This window comes from Moschus berezovskii, chromosome 25 (genome assembly GCF_049115385.1).
Source record: "Moschus berezovskii isolate FMDL1 chromosome 25, NW_MosBer_1.0, whole genome shotgun sequence".
Lineage (NCBI taxonomy): Eukaryota > Metazoa > Chordata > Mammalia > Artiodactyla > Moschidae > Moschus > Moschus berezovskii.
Window position 1 is genome coordinate 28,583,526 of NC_142484.1, and position 19,922 is coordinate 28,603,447.

The window sequence follows — 19,922 nt, forward strand, 5'->3', positions numbered from 1 at the left end:
AATGAGCTTTCACATTAGAAATAAATCTTTTTTTCTCTTTGTTTTTACAAAAAGTCTCAGACCTTACTCAAGATGTCTAAAACATAATGCTTTAGAATTAGTCCACTGGGGCATCCAAGGGAATGATGATTTTATCCTATCAGCAAGTCCATGGTAACTATTTTTTTTTCTGAACAGCATGTTCAGACCCTAGCATGCTGTCACTAAAATTAGCTTTCCAACTCGTAATTATTTTATTGATATGATTTGACATATTATGCAGCTTTCACAGTGGGATTCTTATAAGACACAGTAGTGAGGCAATTTCTCTTAAATACAGCTTGCTTTTCGAGCTTCCATGGGAGACAATACTCTTTACCAGAATCCTGAGATGCATCCTGTATATTTAACTGTGTCTCTATACCTTCTGTTTCCTAAATGTATATGTGCAATGAAATCTTATTTATAGTGTACAGAGTTATATTATGTCTCTCTTTTCCTCTCTGTTTTCTCCTAAACAAGAGAACAAATGAAGGCTCTCCAGGAGGCCCTGGAAAATCAGCTTAAGGAGACAGCTGACAAAGCAGAAAAACAACAGGCTACTGTAAGTGTTTCTTTTTTGTGTCCTCTGCTTTGGAGCTGGAGAATTGTTCATTTATTTTTTTCCCCCAAAATCACTATTGAACAAACATACCTGTAACAAATAAAAACGAAAATACAATAAATAAAACATCATCACCAAGATTATAAAACATGCTTCATCAGCATTCATTCCAAAAATAATATGTATTTGCTTCTTAGGGGTCTATTAATTCCCAACCCTTATTTATGAATGAGAAACTGAGGACAAGAGTGCTGGTGTCAGGCCCCATATCAGCAGCCCTTGAATTTTTGGGATGTGACCTTGAACTAAGTTAAGTTATGCAGAACCCTAAGCCATACCCTACAACCACTGAATAGATGTCTCTCAAGGGTGGGATTACACCATCTGCCTATTTAATCATCTCTACAGGTGATCCTGATACACCCCAATCAATCTTCTCTCCAGATTTGCTCTCTCAAAATGATGTTCACTTGACCTTCATATTTCAATATTTATGACTAATATTCCCTATAAGCAGGAGGAAGAATGGTCTGGATCAGTTCATTTCAGTTCAGTCGCTCAGTCGTGTCTGACTCTCTATGACCCCACGAATCACAGCACGCCAGGCCTCCCTGTCCATCACCAACTCCCGGAGTTCACTCAAACTCATGTCCACAGAGTCGGTGATGCCATCCAGCCATCTCATTCTCTGTCATCCCCTTCTCCTTCCGCCCCCAACCTTTCCCAGCATCAGAGTCTTTTTCAGTGAGTCAACTCGCGCATGAGGTGGCCACAGTATTGGAGTTTCATAGTAGTGCTTAAAACTAGATTTCTACCTGTTCCCCCTTTATTTACAGTTTATAGGGATTGAAGCTTTTATTTTATTTGAGGGCCTGAGTCTTTTTTAAAGTATAGTCTATTAATTCAAATTTTAAGGTACAGTAAGACCAACAGAAGGGCTTCCCTGTGGCTCAGCAGTAAAGAATCCACTTACAATATTAGAAGCCACAGGAGGCACAGGTTCGATCCCTGGGTCAAGAAGATCCCCTGGAAGAGGGCATGGCAGTCCACTCCAGTATTCTTGCATGGAGAATCCCATGGACAGAGGAACCTGGTAGGCTACAGTCCATGGGGTTGTGAAGAGTTGGACATGACTAAAGCAACTAAGCATGAACACACAAGAGCAACAGATCAGGAAATGACTACACTTGGAAAGATAGTTATTTCCCACAGTTGCCAAGAAAGGTGGCATGCCACATGACCAGGGACCATGCAGGGGAGCCCCAGGTCAGTCCCAGGGCAAATGAAGGTGGGGAAACTGTTGACAAGAGCCTCTGTTGTGGTTTCCGTGGGAAGGAAAGGGTTAAGCGAGGTAAGCTGGTCTAGGATTGGCCAGATTGCCTGATTTCAGCAGGCTCTGGGACATAGGGGCTGTTTGTCTGGTACCTGCTTCAAAGGATGATGTGGTGTCCTGGCATGTGAGAACCCAATACAAGGTGTGGCTGGGGCTACAGGCTCTGTACTGGTTAGTTTGCATTTGAAAAGCATGCCCCCAGAAAGTGTATTATTTTTAGGGAGTATGGAAGGAGCAGTGGGGAGGAAGGCAGGAGGTGAAGAGAGAATGACTCAAGTCTATTATTGGGCTGTCTGTCATAAGGCGTGTCCGCGTATGCGTGCAAGATAGAAGTTAAAGCTTCAAGTTTACAGAGGCTAGAAACAGTGCTAATACAATATCTCCATCCAGGTTGATTACCTGGGACCCCATCCTCTTTGAGAATTGGCAGAAATGCCTGCCTTTCTTTTGCAAGGCTTCCTTGAATAATCTGAATTAGAGTATAGAATTTTGCCTCTGAAACTTAGCCCTGTCTGTCATCTGGAGTAACTGCTTCTGCTTCCTGGAGACAGTCTTTGTAATAATGACTTGATTTTCCTAGGTGCAGATTTATTTCCTGTTAATAAATTCATTGTTATCTGTCCAGCCCACCAGTAAAGATGAGCACCTTTATTGTTCTCTGTTATGCCATGGCAGCACTCACTGCTAACCTAAACCTACAGTGCACCCTAGTGTCTTTGGACACATGTGTGTGCTAAGTCACTTGAGTCATGTCTGACTCTGTGCAACTCTATGGACTGACTGTAGCCCACCAGGCTCCTCATGGGATTTCCCAGACAAGAATACTGGAATGGGTTGCCATGCCCTCCTCCAGGGGATCTTCCCAACTCAGGGATTGAACCTGCGTCTCTTAACGTCTCCTACGTTGGCAGGCTGTTCTTCAGCCCAAGTGCCACCTGGCAAGCCCTTCTTTGGACACAGGTGTTACATGAAAGAGCAGACACATTTTTAGCATCACCGTGTTGATTCCTCTCCTCAAAATCTGATTCCGTGTACTGAGTGACCCTAATTGCAATCCCATTTCTGCCTTGACTTATCACATTTAATCTCAATTTGTGCATAACCCAGTCATAAATAATGGCATTTAGACTAGAAGTTTCCACACATACTATTTTCTCAGATTCTCACAATAAAATGGCACACTATTATTTTTTAATTTTTTTTTTTTTTTACTGAAAGTGAATAAATGATGCTTGTATTTACACAGTTAATATTTGGAGACGCCAAGGCATGAACCTGTGTTTACTCTAATATGTTACACAAGTTATGTCTAACATCCCAAAAGAAGAAAGCTATAATTTTGAAGGAGCTCAGCAAAAGCTAGAATAGCCAAGTATCAGAATAATAGGGACAAGGGATGCATAGCTGGGGAGAAGAAGGTCTCAGAACCCTTCCAGTGCTTTTCTGAAAATTCAGCATTGAATCTTGAGGGAGGATTTTCCTCTCCCACCCCATAATACCGTACTGAGCCAGAAACTCCCTAAATGTATTCATAACCTAACATGTGCTACAGAATAAGAATAGAAAGAAAGAAAGAAAAGAAAGGCTCCTCCATCCATGGGATTTTCCAGGCAAGATGGAAATGGCAAATGGAGTGGGTTGCCATTTCCTTCTCCAGGGGAACTTCCCGAGCCAGGGATCGAACCCAGGTCTCCTGCATTGTAGGCAGACACTTTACCATCTGAGCCACCAGGGAAGCACAGAATAAGAATATTCAGGTTTAAATTCCTAGTGGTTCATCTGTACATGTGTGCTCGGTTGCTCGAGTCATGTCCGACTCTTTGTAATCCCACGGACTGTAGCCTGCCAGTCTCCTCTGTCCATGGGATTCTCCAGGCAAGAACACTGGAGCAGGTAGCCTTGCCCTCCTCCAGGGGATCTGCCCAACCCAGGAACTGAACTTGTGTCCCTGCATTGCAGGCAATTTCTTTACCCACTGAGCTACCTGGAAAGCCCGGTGGTCCATCTATTGTCTATAAAATTAAGTTCTTTAAACTGCAAGTTTCCTTATTTGAAGAATTCAGGGAATAATTCAAATTAAAATAACATGCATGGTTACCCTAAAATTGTTATTTGGCATATAGTAGATAATAGAAACTAAGTTTAATATACTCAATAGAAAGAAAACAATTGTAATAAATTTTCCAATTGAAAGAATAATGTAGGCAAAAAATTACTGATGGCAAAAGTTTCAATGTATTTTAATCAATGTTTAACTAAATGGTTAAACAATGCCTCAGGTTTGGAAAATATATAAAACATTTCCTAATAACTCTTTAGTTACTAGGAAATAATAAAACATATGAAGAAATAATAATAATGAAGACACCATGTGCCAGTGTAATGGTTGAGGTAGATTCAGAGATTTACATGCATTTTTTCCAGAAACAGAATACTAGCAACAAAAATTCTAGAAGTTATTGAAAAGCAAAACATCAGTGTAAGAAAGAGAGTATTATAAAAGTTTGTAAAGACAACAATAAAACAGAAAAAAAATGATTAAGTTATTTGAAAAGACTGATAAATAGACTTTGAGAAAGATTAGGACTAAAAAGACTCCAATTTTAAAATGTTTAATTAAAAGAGAGCTAATAGTCATAACAGTAATTTAACAAAATAAGTTATTATGAGCAACAGATCACTGGTACATTTAAAATGTACATGTAAATTCCTAGATGAATAAATGTAAAATGCTAACATTTTTGCAAGAAGAAATGTAATACTTGAATAACTGAATACATTCAAAATTTTATTATGCTGAAAGACCTCCTTTCCCATATATTCCAGGGCCAGAAGGTGACTTCTACCAATTTTTAAAGATAGCTAATTTCAAATATTGACTAATTTGCTTCAGCTGTGTCCCATTCTTTGTGACCCCATGGACTGTAGCCCACTAGGCTTCTCTGTCCATGTGATTCTCTAGGCAAGAATACTGGAGTGGCTTGCCATTTCCGACTACAGGGGGTCTTCTCGACCCAGGGATAGAAGTCAAGTCTCTTATGTCTCCTGCATTGGCAGGCAGGTTCTTTACCACTAGTGCCACCTGACACCTGACTTCAAATATAAGCAAATACTTTCTGAAAAATAGAAAAAGTTTGAAAAATTTCATCTAATTTTATGTACATCATCACTTATGATTCCAAAATCAATTAATGGCTATATATGTAAATTAATAGCTATTTTTCTACTAATGAATGTACATGTAAAAATTCTGTAAGAGCAAATTCAAGGTTATATTAACAAAATATATCATCAAGATCAACGAATGCAAACACCTATGGAAATAAATAATACTTGTCTTTTGGAGGGAATGTGTTTGTGCTTTGAATTGAATGACTAAGTCCTAAGTCAAAGCACAAACATAGATGACAGAAAGCTTAACAAATATGGGAATAAAATATATTTAATTAGTAGAAGTATGTTTTTTTTTAATATATATCTGGTAGAATTTAGAAAATGATTTCATACTACTGGGACTCCATTTCCAAACTTTGGTAAAGACTCAAAATGTTTGTGCTTTTTCTCCTTATTGAGAATTAAATAAGTATATATGTTTGATTGTTGCAAATAATTCAGTGATTATTCTTTCTGCTAGAAAGACTCTAGTTGATGTAGTTTGATGTTGGATAAGGAGGGGACAGTAAGAAATTTAAACTGCTCATTCCCAACTAGAGGGAAAACATTTGGATTTGATTCTGTAAATATTGTCATGCTATTTTAGACTTAGGAGCAAATACTCTTATGTGCTGCCCTCGATTACATATCTAATTATTCTGCCTTTTTTGTCCGACTCTATGCGACCCCATGGACTGTAGCCTACCAGGCTTCTCCATCCATGGGATTCTCCAGGCAAGAATACTGGAGTGGGTTACCGTTTCCTTCTCCAGGGGATCTTCCCAACCCAGGGATCGAACCCGGGTCTCCCGCATTGGAGGCAGACGCTTTAACCTCTGAGCCACCAGGGAAGCCCTTTTCCATAAAAGAAGATTTTATATTTTATGCAAAAGATGTTGCAAATACCCATATTAGTAAGTCCAACTCTGTGCAAACCTATGGACTACAGCCTGCCAGGCTCCTCTGTCCATGGGATTTTCCAGGCAAGAATACTGGAGTGGGTTGCCATGCCCTCCTCCAGGGGATTTTCCTGACCCAGCGATCAGAACCCTAGGGTTAAACTCGCATCTTTTGTGTCTCCTGCATTGGCAGGCAGGTTCTTTACCACTCGCACCACCTGAGAATCCCCAGTAAGTCCATAGTAGAATGTTATAAAACTTGAAGGTGATAGTACTTTTAAATCACAAAAATATAAAAGAAGACAAAATTTTGAAAATTAAAATGAAAAAAAATTGTAATGAAAATTAAAAGTAAAGCTGTCTTGATCTAATTCCATTTGCAAATACTTTTTATGAACATGTGAGCATGTTTTCATCTCTAAGCAGATAATGGAGTAGCAAATCTTACAAACTTGTGTCCCATATGAAAAACCTAAAAAACAGCAAGAAAGAGTGATCTATCAGGTGTAGCTGGAGTAATTAAATCCATCAGTGCTCTCTGGATGCATTTCACCACTCTTGTTAATTTTTATGGCTTAACTTGCCCTAAGTGAGACATAATTAGTCCAAAGGCAAGAATTAGCTTCAAACTCTCACTCTCATTAAGAATAAGGAATTATGGCCATCTATTCTTTACTCAATGTAAATAAGTGTTATTTTCTGTCTCTCAGAACTATTTCACTTCTGATTTTCCAGGAATCTTAAAACCTGCTGGGATTCTAGACCAGTGGTTTCAAAATGCTATAACTTTTGAATATTCTGAATGTATTGTAAGTCCTGAATAATTGAACATTGCATTCCCAAGTCTCTGTCCTTTTTTCAGTCTTGACATTGCAGTATATCTTCATTACACTGTTAATTAAAGTCAAGTATTAATTACGGAGAACATATAATAAATAGTTTTCCAGTGGTCACTTATGGATGTGAGAGTTGGACTGTGAAGAAAGCTGATCACCAAAGAATTGATGCTTTTGAACTGTGGTGTTGGAGAAGACTCTTGAGAGTCCCTTGGACTGCAAGGAGATCTAACCAGTCCATTCTAAAGGAGATCAGCCCTGGGTGTTCATTGGAAGGACTGATGCTAAAGCTGAAACTCCAATACTTTGGCCACCTCATGCAACGATTGGACTCACTGGAAAAGACTCTGATGCTGAGAGGGATTAGGGGCAGGAGGAAAAGGGGACGACAGAGAATGAGATGGCTGGATGGCACCACCGACTCAATGGACATAAGTTTGAGTGAACTCCGGGAGTTGGTGATGGACAGGGAGGCCTGGCGTGCTGTGATTCATGGGGTCGCAGAGAGTCGGACACGACTGAGCGACTGAACTGAATTGAACTGAACTGATGGCATCACTGATAAGATAATATGGGGTCACTGTCCCCATGGTCCCTAATGGCTCAGACGGTAAAGAGCCTGCTTGCAATGTGGGAGACCTGGGTTTGATCCGTGGGTTGGGAAGAATCCCTGGAGAAGAATGGCAACCCACTCCAATATTCTTGCCTGGAAAATTCCAGGGACAGAGGATCCTGGCGGGCTACAGTCCATGAGGTTGCAGAGAGTTGGACATGGCTTTCACTAACTAACACTTTCACTTTCATGGCATCACTGAAACACCAGGTTATTCATACAACCAAGATGGCTTTAAGTAGTTCATAACCAAAACTAAAGACAAATCTGTACATATCAAAATTTTCTGGTGCCCATTAAGTACTGAGGTAGATTATTGTAAGTCCTGATGCTTTGCATTTCTTTTTGTAGTTTAAGTGTCTGACTCATACTCCGATAAAATGTTTTTAATTTTAAAAAAAGATTTTATTTTAGTGGTGGCCACTTCAAAGAGGCAACCACTTCAAAAAGGCCTTTCTCCAATAAACACTTTGCCAACCACTGACTTCAAGAATCAGCTGTACCTCCCACCTCTGCTCCCCAGTGAGCCATTTTTTTAAATTTTTCAGTGGTTTTGGTTAACTTGTTAACTGACTTTGGGGCTTCTTGATTTTTGTTTTGTTTAGTGATTTTCTGTTCTGCACTTTAAATTGCCACTCATATTTTAAATTCACCAATAAAGAGTGAACATTCTGAAACCCTAGGCCCCCACCCTCCACCCCAATAAAAGCAGAACCCCAGGTCCATGGACTCCTTCTCGCTCTCTCCTCACAAACTCCCTCCAACTATACCATGTAATTTCCTGGACTCATGAGTCATAAACCCTTTTTTTTTTTTTCAAACTTTCTTGATGGTTATTGCTGAAGGCATCTTGCAGTGATAAGCAGAACCACAAGAGTTGGTCCAGCCCATAACAGTGGCAACCAGTAAGTCGACACCAGCCCAGAGCAGTATATATGTGTATAAAAGCTATTTCGGGGGGGGACATATACTACTGCTTTGCATACATATCTAATTTTGATTGTTATCAAGTCCTTCTAGTGATATCTTTGCTTTATCCATCAAATTGATAGTGAGTATAACTCACATTTTCAGGTTTCTGTCAGTATCTTCATGATTCAAATTTAACTTTGAAAATTGTTATGGCCGAAATGATGGACATAGTGGTTCTCAGGCTTCTGCTTCTATTTTATATGTAGTTTGACCATCAAAAATTGTTTGGTTTAGATTTTGTTACCATTTGGTTACAGATTTCAACAATATTGTATATAGGCAGAAATCTCTTGGTTTCTTTAGCACAATATTTATAAGGTTCCATGCTTCAGGTGAGGAGCATCACTGTGCAATTCCTTTCATACTTGGCCATATGTCAAAAATACCTGGAGAGTGTTTTAATAAAAAGAGATTCCTAGGCCCAACCCTAGATTCTAGCTCTGTTTCAGTTCAGTTCAGTTCAGTCGCTCAGTCATGTCCGACTCTTTGCGACCCCATGAATCACAGCACGCCAGGCCTCCCTGTCCATCACCAACTCCCGGAGTTCACCCAAACTCACGTCCATAGAGTCAGTGATGCCATCCAGCCATCTCATTCCTAGGAACCATAATTTTAAAAGTTAAGCTTTATACAGGTGAAAGAATCATAGTCATAATGTGCATTTCTCAATTAAAATACAATCTCTTATTACATAAGAAAAGAGTGTTTTTATATAATTAGCAGATATATTTATGAATTGGGCAATGAAAGTTTGGTTAATGAAAATTTTAATCCTTAGTTCTTTTTTCATATTTGTTGACAATCATTTGGTTATACTTCACAAATTGTGAAAATAAACTTATAAAAGCTTTGGAAATGAATGTGAAATGTATCTACATAGTATTCTCTTTATTTTCAGATTAATTTTCTAAAGACTGAAATGGAAAGAAAGAGCAAAATGATTCGAGATCTCCAGAATGAGGTAAGATTTATATTTCAGGGAGTTTTATGGAAGTCAAAGAATATGCACAAACACAAATATTGATTTGCCATAAACTTTAGAGTATTGGTCACATTTGATTTTGGCCTTTAGCTGTGTACTAATGGAGAGAAATTATAAGGTTAAGAATTTCAGACAGGATAATTCCTAATTTAATTGTGATATGTGTGATACATGATATCACATATGTGATAATGTTAGTTCATAATCTCCAATTTACTTATTCTTCTAATAATATTTTGTTTTGACAATATTAAAAATTATTTTTATTTCATAAATGTATTTATCTATATAATTCTGTCACAGGAGCTGAAGAAGAAAGTTAATTAGAAATGGACTTCATGTTAGGAAAAGCCGATCTAGAATGGAAAAATTATGTGAGATAATTTTAAACTAAAGAGACTTGAACACAAACAAATAAGTTATAACTACTTTCCTTACAGTCTTTAAAGTGTAAGGACCCTATAAAATGCTGTGTGCATTCTTTTCTCTTTTGATTTTTTTTGTCTATCTTTTTATTTTCTCTTTCACATTTATATTCCACCTCTTTATTTTTTTCTTGACTGCAATTAGTTATCAACTATTAAACCATTAATTAAACTATTAATTAATCATGCATCTTCTTTGATCAACCCCATTAGGTTGATTTTAAATCTCAATCAATTGCTTTAGTCATTACTATTCTCCTTTACTCTCCTTCCTTCCTTACTCCATCCCTCCCTTCCTTGCTTCTTCAATTTTTTTGTGACATTTCAACAACAGATGAGCTACATTATTCCTAAATTGATACTACTTTTATGTCCAGGTTGAAAAATAGTTTTTAAAATGTCTTGGTATCAAGATTTAGCATTTGTCTTCTGATTATTACATTAAAATGATTTATCATACATGCCAAAAAATGTATCATAAATGCAAAAAAATGAGAAAGGAAAACAAGAAAAGTTTTAAGTGGCTTTCTTATGATTCTATTATATTTCCGTTTCTTTCTAATGATTTTTTCCTCTAACTCTTCTGAAGAAAGTCTATTGAGATGAACTTGATAATGTTTTTCCTGAGGCCTGAATCTTTCTGGATTTAATGTTTATAGTGGAAAATGTCAGCAAAGTAGAGTTACTGAAATACTGGGTGTACTAGATAATTTCTTGCTCACTGGGGCTCAGAGAGGGCTAGACTTACTCAAGTCTAAAACTTTCCATGGGTCATTTAAGGTAAAAGGAATATTTAAAACAAAATTAAAACCGTTATTAAAATAGGAAAGAAAATACATTTGGGTGTGTACACAGACACCCTTACACACACACACACACAACAATATAAACTTGGTTGTATAATAATGAGGATTATGGGCTAATTTATATCTCTGTATATATATTATCAGTTAACTTTTAATCATAGATAATTTTCTTTAATTTAGAATTCAACCAATGAGGAAGCTTTTTCATAATCAAACTATAAATTATTCATAACAGGTACAGATGAGGATTAATAAAATATTTTATTTGCTTCCAGGGGATATGTTTTAAGTTTAATATTAATTTTCTAGTGTGTAGATTAGAATAATTCTAAAATAGTACAACTCTTCAGAAGCAATGACTGCCAAATGTAAGTCTAAGTAAATTTGCTGTTTACTTTCATCCTATTGAAAATCTGCAAGATGATAATTGATAACCAAAAAATATTTTTGACTTCTCTAACAAAACCTAGTGGTGAACTTATAAACTGAATGCTTTTAGTTTAACTCGTTTGTATGAATTCCTTGAAATTTTAGATGTATTGTTTTGACAAATAATCAGTATGTAGAGATTGAACAAAATAACGGATCCATACTCTACACAGTAAAACTATGTGAACGTCCACTGCCCAAAAGATTTTTGTTCAGAAGTAAGAAAATAAAAAGGTAAATTGATTAAACAAAATGTGAAGAGGCAAGGGAGATCATACACATTTAAAGAGATTTGGGGGAGAAGATTGAAGTCTCATGAATAATGTCCAGCTCTAGGTAAGTGATCACACCATTGTGATTATATGGGTCATTAGGATCTTTTTTCATAGTTCTTTCATGTATTCTTGCCACTTCTTCCTAACATCTGCTTCTGTTAGGTCCATACCATTTCTGTCCTTTATTGTTGCCTCTTTGCATGAAATGTTCCCTTGGTATCTCCTCTATTTCTTTGCACAGATCACTGAGAAAGGCTTTCTTATCTCTCCTTGCTGTTCTTTGGAACTCTTCATTCAAATAGGTATATCTTTCCTTTTCTCCTCTGCTTTTTGCTTCTCTTCTTTTCACAGCTATTTGTGAGGCCCCCTCAGACAACCATTTTGCCTTTTTGCATTTCTTTTTCTTGGGGATGATCTTGATCCCTGTCTCCTGTACGATGTCACGAACCTCCATCAATAGTTCTTCAGGCACTCTGCCTATCAGATCTAATCCCTTGAATCTATTTCTGACTTCCACTGTATAATTGTAAGGGATTTGATTTAGGTCATACCTGAATGGCCTAGTGGGTTTTTTATTTTTTTTTCCCCCAACAGTCTTCAATTTCAGTCTAAATTTTGCAATAAGAGTTTATGATCTGAGCCAAAGTCATCCATTTTTGCACTTATTTATTTATTTTGCATTTTGTATTTGAGTATTATATACTTATAGCAAATATGAAAAGTTGCGCAGAAGCTTAGAATTCTCTTTATTTGCACATTTAAAACAACTTCTCTCCATTGTCACTTCTAATTTTCTCAATTTTATTTGTTGTTTCTTATAGGATAAAATAAGTCTCTCTAGTTAGTAAAGAATCCGCCTGCAATGCAGGAGACCCCAGTTCAATTCCTGGGTCAGGAAGATCTTTTGGAGAAGGGATAAGGCCACCCAGTCCAGTTATTTTGGGCTTCCCTTGTGGCTCAGCTGGTAAAGAATATGCCTGTAATGCGGGAGACCTTGGTTTGATCCCGGGGTTGGGGAAATCCACTGGAGAAAGGAAAGGCTACCCACTCCAGGATTCTGCTCTAGAGAATTACATGGACTGTATAGTCCATGGTGTCGCAAAGAGTCAGACACAACTGAGCAAATTTCACATAGTGGTACTAGACATAGGAAAGGATCAGGGGAGAAATAGGATAATATATAGTTATTGAAATATGAGGAAAAATTAAGCTTTGGGACAAGCATTTCTGATTTGTTTGAAACTCCTTAATGAAATGTGAAAGTTTGATAATATTCAGAATTTTTTAAAGGAACACATAGCTGGAAATATTTGAACTGTGCTCAATCCTGTTTAACTTCTATGGCCCCATGTACTGCAGTCTGCTGAGTTCCTTTCTCCATGGAATTTCCCTGACAAGAATATTGGAGTAGGTTGCCATTTCCTACTCCAGGGGATCTTCCCAACCCAGGAATTGAACCTGTGTCTCCTACATCTCTTGCATTTGCAGGTGAATTTTTTACCACTAGTGCCACCTGGGAAGCCCAGTAATACTAGAATTAGATTAATATTAAAGCATATATTGATACTACATTAAATTATATTCTGTATTAAATTAGTGAGTTCAGTTCAGTTCAGTCGCTCAGTTGTGTCTGACTCTTTGCGACCCCATGAACCGCAGCATGCCAGGCCTCCCTGTCCATAGCCAACTCCCGGAGTCCACCCAAACCCAAGTTCATTGAGTCAGTGATGCCATCCAACCATCTCTTCCTCTGTTGTCCCCTTCTCCTCCTGCCCTCAATCTTTCCCAGCATCGGGGTCTTTTCAAATTAGTCAGCTCTTCGCATAAGGTGGCCAAAGTACTGGAGTTTCAGCTTCAACATCAGACCTTCCAATGAACACCCAGGACTGATTTCCTTTAGGATGAACTGTTTGGATCTTTTTGCAGGCCAAGGGACTCTCGAGAGTCTTCTCCAACACCACAGTTCAAAAGCATTAATTCTTCGGTGCTCAGCTTTTTTTATAGTCCAACTCTCACATCCATACATGACTACGGGAAAAACCATAGCCTTGACTAGATGGACCTTTGTTGGCAAAGTAATGTCTCTTCTTTTAAATATGCTGTCTAGGTTGTTCATAACTTTCCTTCCAAGGAGTAAGCGTCTTTTAATTTCATGGCTGCAATCACCATCTGCAGTGATTCTGGAGCCCACAAAAATTAAGTCAGCCACTGTTTCCATTGTTTCCCCATGTATTTCCCATGAAGTGATGGGACAAGATGCCATGATCTTAGTTTTCTGAATGTTGAGCTTTAAGACAACTTTTTCACTCTCCTCTTTCACCTTCATCAAGAGGCTCTTTCGTTTTTCTTCACTTTCTGCCATAAGGGTGGTGTCATCCTCATATCTGAGGTTATTGATATGTCGCTTAACCCCCCCACCCCTAATCTTTTCTGTGATGTTTAGTTTTAGTATAGATTCTTATGATTGATTGTTTCCATGAAAATTATTCAAGATAGTTCAAGGTGAGAATAGAAATAAGAAATCATGTTTTTTAAAAGTAGTAATAATGAAGTCAGGCACCATAAAACTGACTCTTACTCTGTCCAGTGATAGAAATCAGATGTGTCAAAACTAGTCTCTGTAGCAGGTTTTCCCTTGCACTATTTCATGGCTCTGATTTCCTTTCTTTCTAGTCTCTCAGTTATTTTGCTCATTTGTTTTTCACATGACTCGTATAGTTTAACCCAACTTTGAAATATTAACCTGCCCTCTCTATCTCCTGCTAATAACTGATTTGGTGTGGGTTGCCATTTCCTTCTCCAGGGATCTTCCCAACCCAGGGATCGAACCCGGGTCTCCTGCATTGGAGGCAGACGCTTTAACCTCTGAGCCACCAGGGAAGCCAATAACTGATTTAATCTTCTTTAATGTTTTTTTTTTCTTTTTTAATTTATTTTATTGGAGGCAAATTACCTTACATTAATATATTGGTTGGTTTTGCCATACATTGACACGAATCCGCCCCGGGTGTACATGTGTTCCCTTTCTTGAACCCCCTTCCCACCTCCCTCTTCCCCATATCCTCCCTCCAGGTCATCCCCGTGCACCAGCCCCAAGCATCCTATATCATGCGTCGAACCTGGACTGGTCACATATGATAATATACATGCTACAATGCCGTTCTCCCCAATCATCCCACCTTCACCCTCTCCCACAGAGTCCCAAAGACTGTTCTATATACCTATGTCTCTTTTGCTGTCTCGTATACAGGGTTAAGGTTACCATCTTTCTAAATTCCATATATATGCGTTAGTATACTGTATTGATGTTTTTCTTTCTGGCTTACTTCACTCTGTATAATAGGCTCCAATTTCATCCACCTCATTAAAACTGATTCAAATGCATTCTTTTTGATGGCTGAAAAATACTCCATTGTGTATATGTACCAAAGCTTTCTTATCCATTCATCTGCAGATCGACATCTATGTTGCTTCCATGTCCTGGCTATTATAAACAGTGCTACAATGAAATCTATTTCCATTGTTATAAAGCCCGGGGTGGAAACTTTGCTAGAGGTCAAGTCACTGGCCAATCTGTGGATTTTCAAGGAATTCCAAACAACCATTGACACATATCCAGTTATATGAAAAGTAAAACATGGGTTTTTAGGGACCATGCATCAGTCACTGTTCTCAGATGTGAAAAAAAAGCAACCTCTGATAAGAAAATGACTACTTAAGCCATTTAGAGACCTCAGCAAAATGTTGGGAAAGGTGTACATACAGTTTGTAGACTAAGCTCTAGGAACAACTCCACAAACAAACCTCAGAGCTGGCTGTCTCAGGGCAGGGCTATTTCTGCCAAGATTAAGAAGCTGTCAGCCAACGTTATCTTTCCATCACAGGGGACTCCAGGATCGCATAACCATAACCCTGTGCATCAGACAATGGATAATATCTAAGCCATGTAACTAATTGCTGTATCTACATTTTTCAGGAATCATGTCTGATTAGCAAAACATAAACTAAGTTTTGTTTTCCCAAGAGCTGCAATGACCTTTAGAAACAGATAAGATTTGTTTGTTTTATTTCTAACTTGTTTGCTTTAATTTTTCCTTGTGAAAAGGGGATTAACACTATGAAAAACTGCTCACATTGTGGAAACAATGTTAGAAAATGTTGTTGTGTGTGTATTGATTTTTCTTTTCTTCTTTTTAAACTTTTTTTTTTATTGGAGGCTAATTATTTTACAATATTATATTGGTTGGTTTTGCCATTGACATGAAACCGCCCCGGATATACATGAGCTCCCCCTCCTGAACCCTCCTCCCACCTCTCTCCTCCCTTTATCCTCCCTCTGGGTCATCGCTGCACACCAGCCCCGAGTATCCTGTAACATGCATCAACCCTGAACTGGTGATTCGTTTCACATATAACAACATACATGTTTCAATGCCATTCTCCCAAATCATCCCATCCTCACCTTCTCCCACAGAGTCCCAAAGACTGTTCTATACATCTGTGTCTCTTTTGCTGTCTCGTATACAGGGTTATCCGGAGAAGGCAATGGCAAGCCACTCCAGTACTCTTGCCTAGAAAATCCCATGGATGGAGGAGCCTGGTAGGCTGTAGTCCATGGGGTCGCTAAGGGTCAGACACGACTGAGCGATTTCACTTTCACTTTTCACTTTCACACATTGGAGAAGGAAATGGCAACCCACTCCAGTGTTCTTGCCTGGAGAATCCCAGGGACAGGGGAGCCTGGTGGGCTTCCGTTTATGGGGTCACACAGAGTCGGACACGACTGAAGTGACTTAGCAGCAGCAGCAGCATACAGGGTTATCATTTGCATCTTTCTAAATTCCATATATATGCGTTAGTATACTGTATTGGTGTTTTTCTTTCTGGCTTACTTCACTCTGTATAATAGGCTCCAGTTTCATCCACCTCATTAGAACTGATTCAAATGCATTCTTTTTAATGGCTGAGTAATACTCCATTGTGTATATGTACAAAAGCTTTCTTATCCATTCGTCTGCAGATGGACATCTAGGTTGCTTCCATGTCCTGGCTATTATAAACAGTGCTGTGATGAACATTGGAGTACATGTGTCTCTTTCAATTCTGGTTTCCTTGGTGTGTATGCCCAGAAGTGCGATTGCTGGATCATATGGCAGTTCTATTTCCAGTTTTTTGAGGAATATCCACACTGTTCTCCATAGTGACTGCACTAGTTTGCATTCCCACCAACAGTGTAAGAGGGTTCCCTTCTCTCCACATCCTCTCCAGCATTTATTGCATGTAGACTTTTGGACAGCAGCCATTCTGACTGGTGTGAAATGGTATCTCATTGTGGTTTTGATTTGCATTTCTCTGATTATGAGGGATGTTGAGCATCTTTTCATGTGTTTGTTAGCCATCTGTATGTCTTCTTTGGAGAAATGTCTGTTTAGTTCTTTGACCCATTTTTTGATTGGGTCGTTTATTTTTCTGGAATTGAGCTGCAGGAGCTGCTTGTATATTTTGGAGATTAATCCTTTATCAGTTGCTTCATTTGCTATTATTTTCTCCCATTCTGAAGGCTGTCTTTTCACCTTACTTATAGTTTCCTTTGCTGTGCAGAAGCTTTTGATTTTAATTACGTCCCATTTGTTTATTTTTGCTTTTATTTCCAATATTCTGGGAGGTGGTTCTTGGAGGATCCTGCTGTGATTTATGTCAGAGAGTGTTTTGCCTACGTTTCCTCTAGGAGTTTTATAGAATCTTACATTTAGTTCTCTAATCCATTTTGAGTTTATTTTTGTGTATGGTGTTAGGAAGTGTTCTAGTTTCATTCTTTTACAAGTGGCTGACCAGTTTTCCCAGCACCACTTGTTAAAGAGACTGTCTTTTCTCCATTTTATATTCTTGCCTCCTTTGTCAAAGATAAGGTGTCCATAGGTGCGTGGATTTATCTCTGGGCTTTCTATTTTGTTCCATTGATCAATATTTCTGTCTTTATGCCAAGTTAAGCCATCATTGAAGGGTTTTTAGTAGTTGAAAGATATGCTTCAAGTAACATTTATAGAGTATCCATTTGTGTACATGTGTGTATATTACAATATTTTTTGTGTATATGTAGCCTCTTACCTGTCTTTTATCATCTGGTTTTAGCTTTGCTTTTGTAGTAATTATTTCCTCAACTAGATGCTGACTCCTCAAAGTTATAATCCTATTTTCCCTAAAATGTTGTAATTCAGATTTTTTTCAGACACACACAACACAGGACCAGAAGTCTGTTTACATGGGAGTAAAAGAAGACCATACTTAAGCTTGCCCTTAGCACCAGTGAATTCAATAAACCAAATAAACATTGGCCACTGTGTCCACATTTGGAGATGGAAGCTAGTTTCCCTAATTTGCTATTCTCTTCAATAGGGATGGTTAGAGACTCTGAAAGATATCAGGGAGTATCTGACCATCCTAAGATTATTAGATAACAGAAAAAAAAATGTGAAGGTACATACTGTATTTTTCAAAGAGAGGATATAGATTCTCAGGGAGAGTCCATGACTGAAACAAAAAATAATAAAGGTCAATAACCTCTGATCCAGAGAAAGCTCTAGTAAAGTTTAAGAAGAAAACCCATTTTGGTTCAATTCTTGTGGCTGCAAGTGTCTGTAAAATAAATTATTCTGTCTTCTTGCCTCAATAAGCACACTAAAGTGAAACTGATGGGCTATTTCATAATGTGATAGAGTGCTCCAGGGTCACCATTCTGAGGTGGATTCTCATGCTTGCCTACAGATGAATCATTTGAGTCAAATATGTACTGAGTCCAGGATATGTCTGAGATGTTTTCAAATAATTTCATTACAACTTTCTCACTTTATTAAAGTGATTATTTCTAAGAAATTTTGGCCAACTGGTTATCTTGGTTAATTGTGTATCTAGTATCTTGGTTAATTGTGTATCTAGTATCTAAGGTTTATTGTAACCCATGTGTACCAAGTCCTAGGGCTACTGAAATAAAGTAACATAAGCTGGGTGGCTTAGAACAATAAGAGTGTACTCTCTCACAGTTCAAAGGATAGAAGTCTGAAATCAAAAAAGTGCGACAAAGTCGTGCTTCCTCTGAAGGTTCCGGAGAGTAATCGGGCTTTATGCTTCCTATTTCCTGGTGCTTCCTGGCAATCCTTGACATTCTTCAGCTTGTCAAGAATCTCTCCTTCGTCTTCCTCTGGCCTTGTCTGTGAATCTCTTTGTTTTCTCCTCTTCTTTATGGACACCTGTTATTGGATTTGGGACCCACCATAATCCAGTATAATCTGATTTTCTCTTAATTACACGTACAGAAACACGTTTTATAAATAAGAGCACAACTTGAAGTTCCAGCTAGACATGAATTTTAAGGTGATGCAATCTACCTACCATCTATGCCATTTTATATATTTTAGGTAAACAGCTTAGGCTTTTTTTTTTTTTTTTTTGAACAGGAAAGGAGGGAACATTTTACTAGGTATAAGTCTTACTCAATGTTTTAATAGTGAAAGAGAAAGTTTTATTAGATGCAAATCTGTCTGTGGAAGTACTTTTAATACTGCTTATTTAGATGCATATATAAGGTTTGTTGGGCTTCCCAGGTGGTGCTAGTGGTAAAGAACCCACCTGCCAATGCAAGAGACATAAGAGACACCAACTTGTTCGCTGGATCAGGAAGATCCCCTGGAGGAGGGCATGGCAACCCACTCTAGTATGCTTGCCTGGCGAATCCCATGGACAGAGGAGCCATGGATTTTATTTATCTACAATAAAAACAGATTGAAATTAGCATTAGCATTTTACAATAAAATATTGAAAAGGGGCAGATGAAGGCAATAACATTCTCGGTGTGGTGGTCACTGAAAATGTCATTGAAGGGTGAGTTTCAAAAGAAAAGTGATTAGAACTTATGGCTATTTATTCATAATCAAGAAAGCAAGCTTAAAAAAGGTGAAGACTTCAGAGGTTTTCTTGTAGATGAAACGATTTTTAGATGTTTGTTACTGTTGAGGAAGTAGTTAGTTTTTATGATTATAGATGAATCCAATTTCAGGCCAGTTAACTTGCAAAGAATATGTTTTGTTGTTTTTTTTAATATCCCCAAATCAATGCTGTAAGTATGTATTATAAAAAAAAAAAAATGGGTTGGAAGTAGCCAAACTGATTGACACAGCCAAGAGTAAAAAACAGACAAATCTGAAAAGTTCCACTATCAGATACAATTACAACAAACTTTCTGGTTTACAAGGACACAGAATTTTTACTCATCATTTCTGAAACAAATCAGGACTGCTTATGAGAGATTACAGTCTACCTAAAATCTCATTTTATTTACTGTTGCAATCAGTTAATTCCACCAAGTTCTAGCTTCCTTCTTGAGAATGTTGCCTAGATGCTGACATTGTCCCCAGTTTCAGGAATAATTTTCCTTTGAAATTGTGTCTTGTGCCCCTGTCTGCATGTGAGTCACTTTCTGTTCTGTGATAAAGAATATCTACTATTTTCTCATGCTTCAGGTAAGGGGAATGTTTCATTTATTAATTTTGCATCTTATGTAAAACATTATTTTATAAGTTTTAAACACCTCAGAATATTGTTGATTTAGTAAATGAAAAA

The 19,922-nt window shown here is 37.9% G+C and overlaps 1 protein-coding gene across 1 annotated transcript in view; it reads left to right on the forward strand.

Annotated features, from left to right (window-relative positions):
- The first annotated feature begins 501 nt into the window (after positions 1–501).
- The window catches only part of LUZP2 (leucine zipper protein 2), a 286,824-nt gene continuing 267,403 nt past the window's right edge, over positions 502–19,922 (forward strand). Inside the window, exons 1-2 of the mRNA XM_055416050.2 lie at positions 502–583; positions 9,288–9,350. Coding sequence (XP_055272025.2) covers positions 509–583; positions 9,288–9,350 — 138 coding nt within the window. The 5' untranslated portion in view covers positions 502–508. The remainder of the gene's footprint in view (positions 584–9,287; positions 9,351–19,922) is intronic.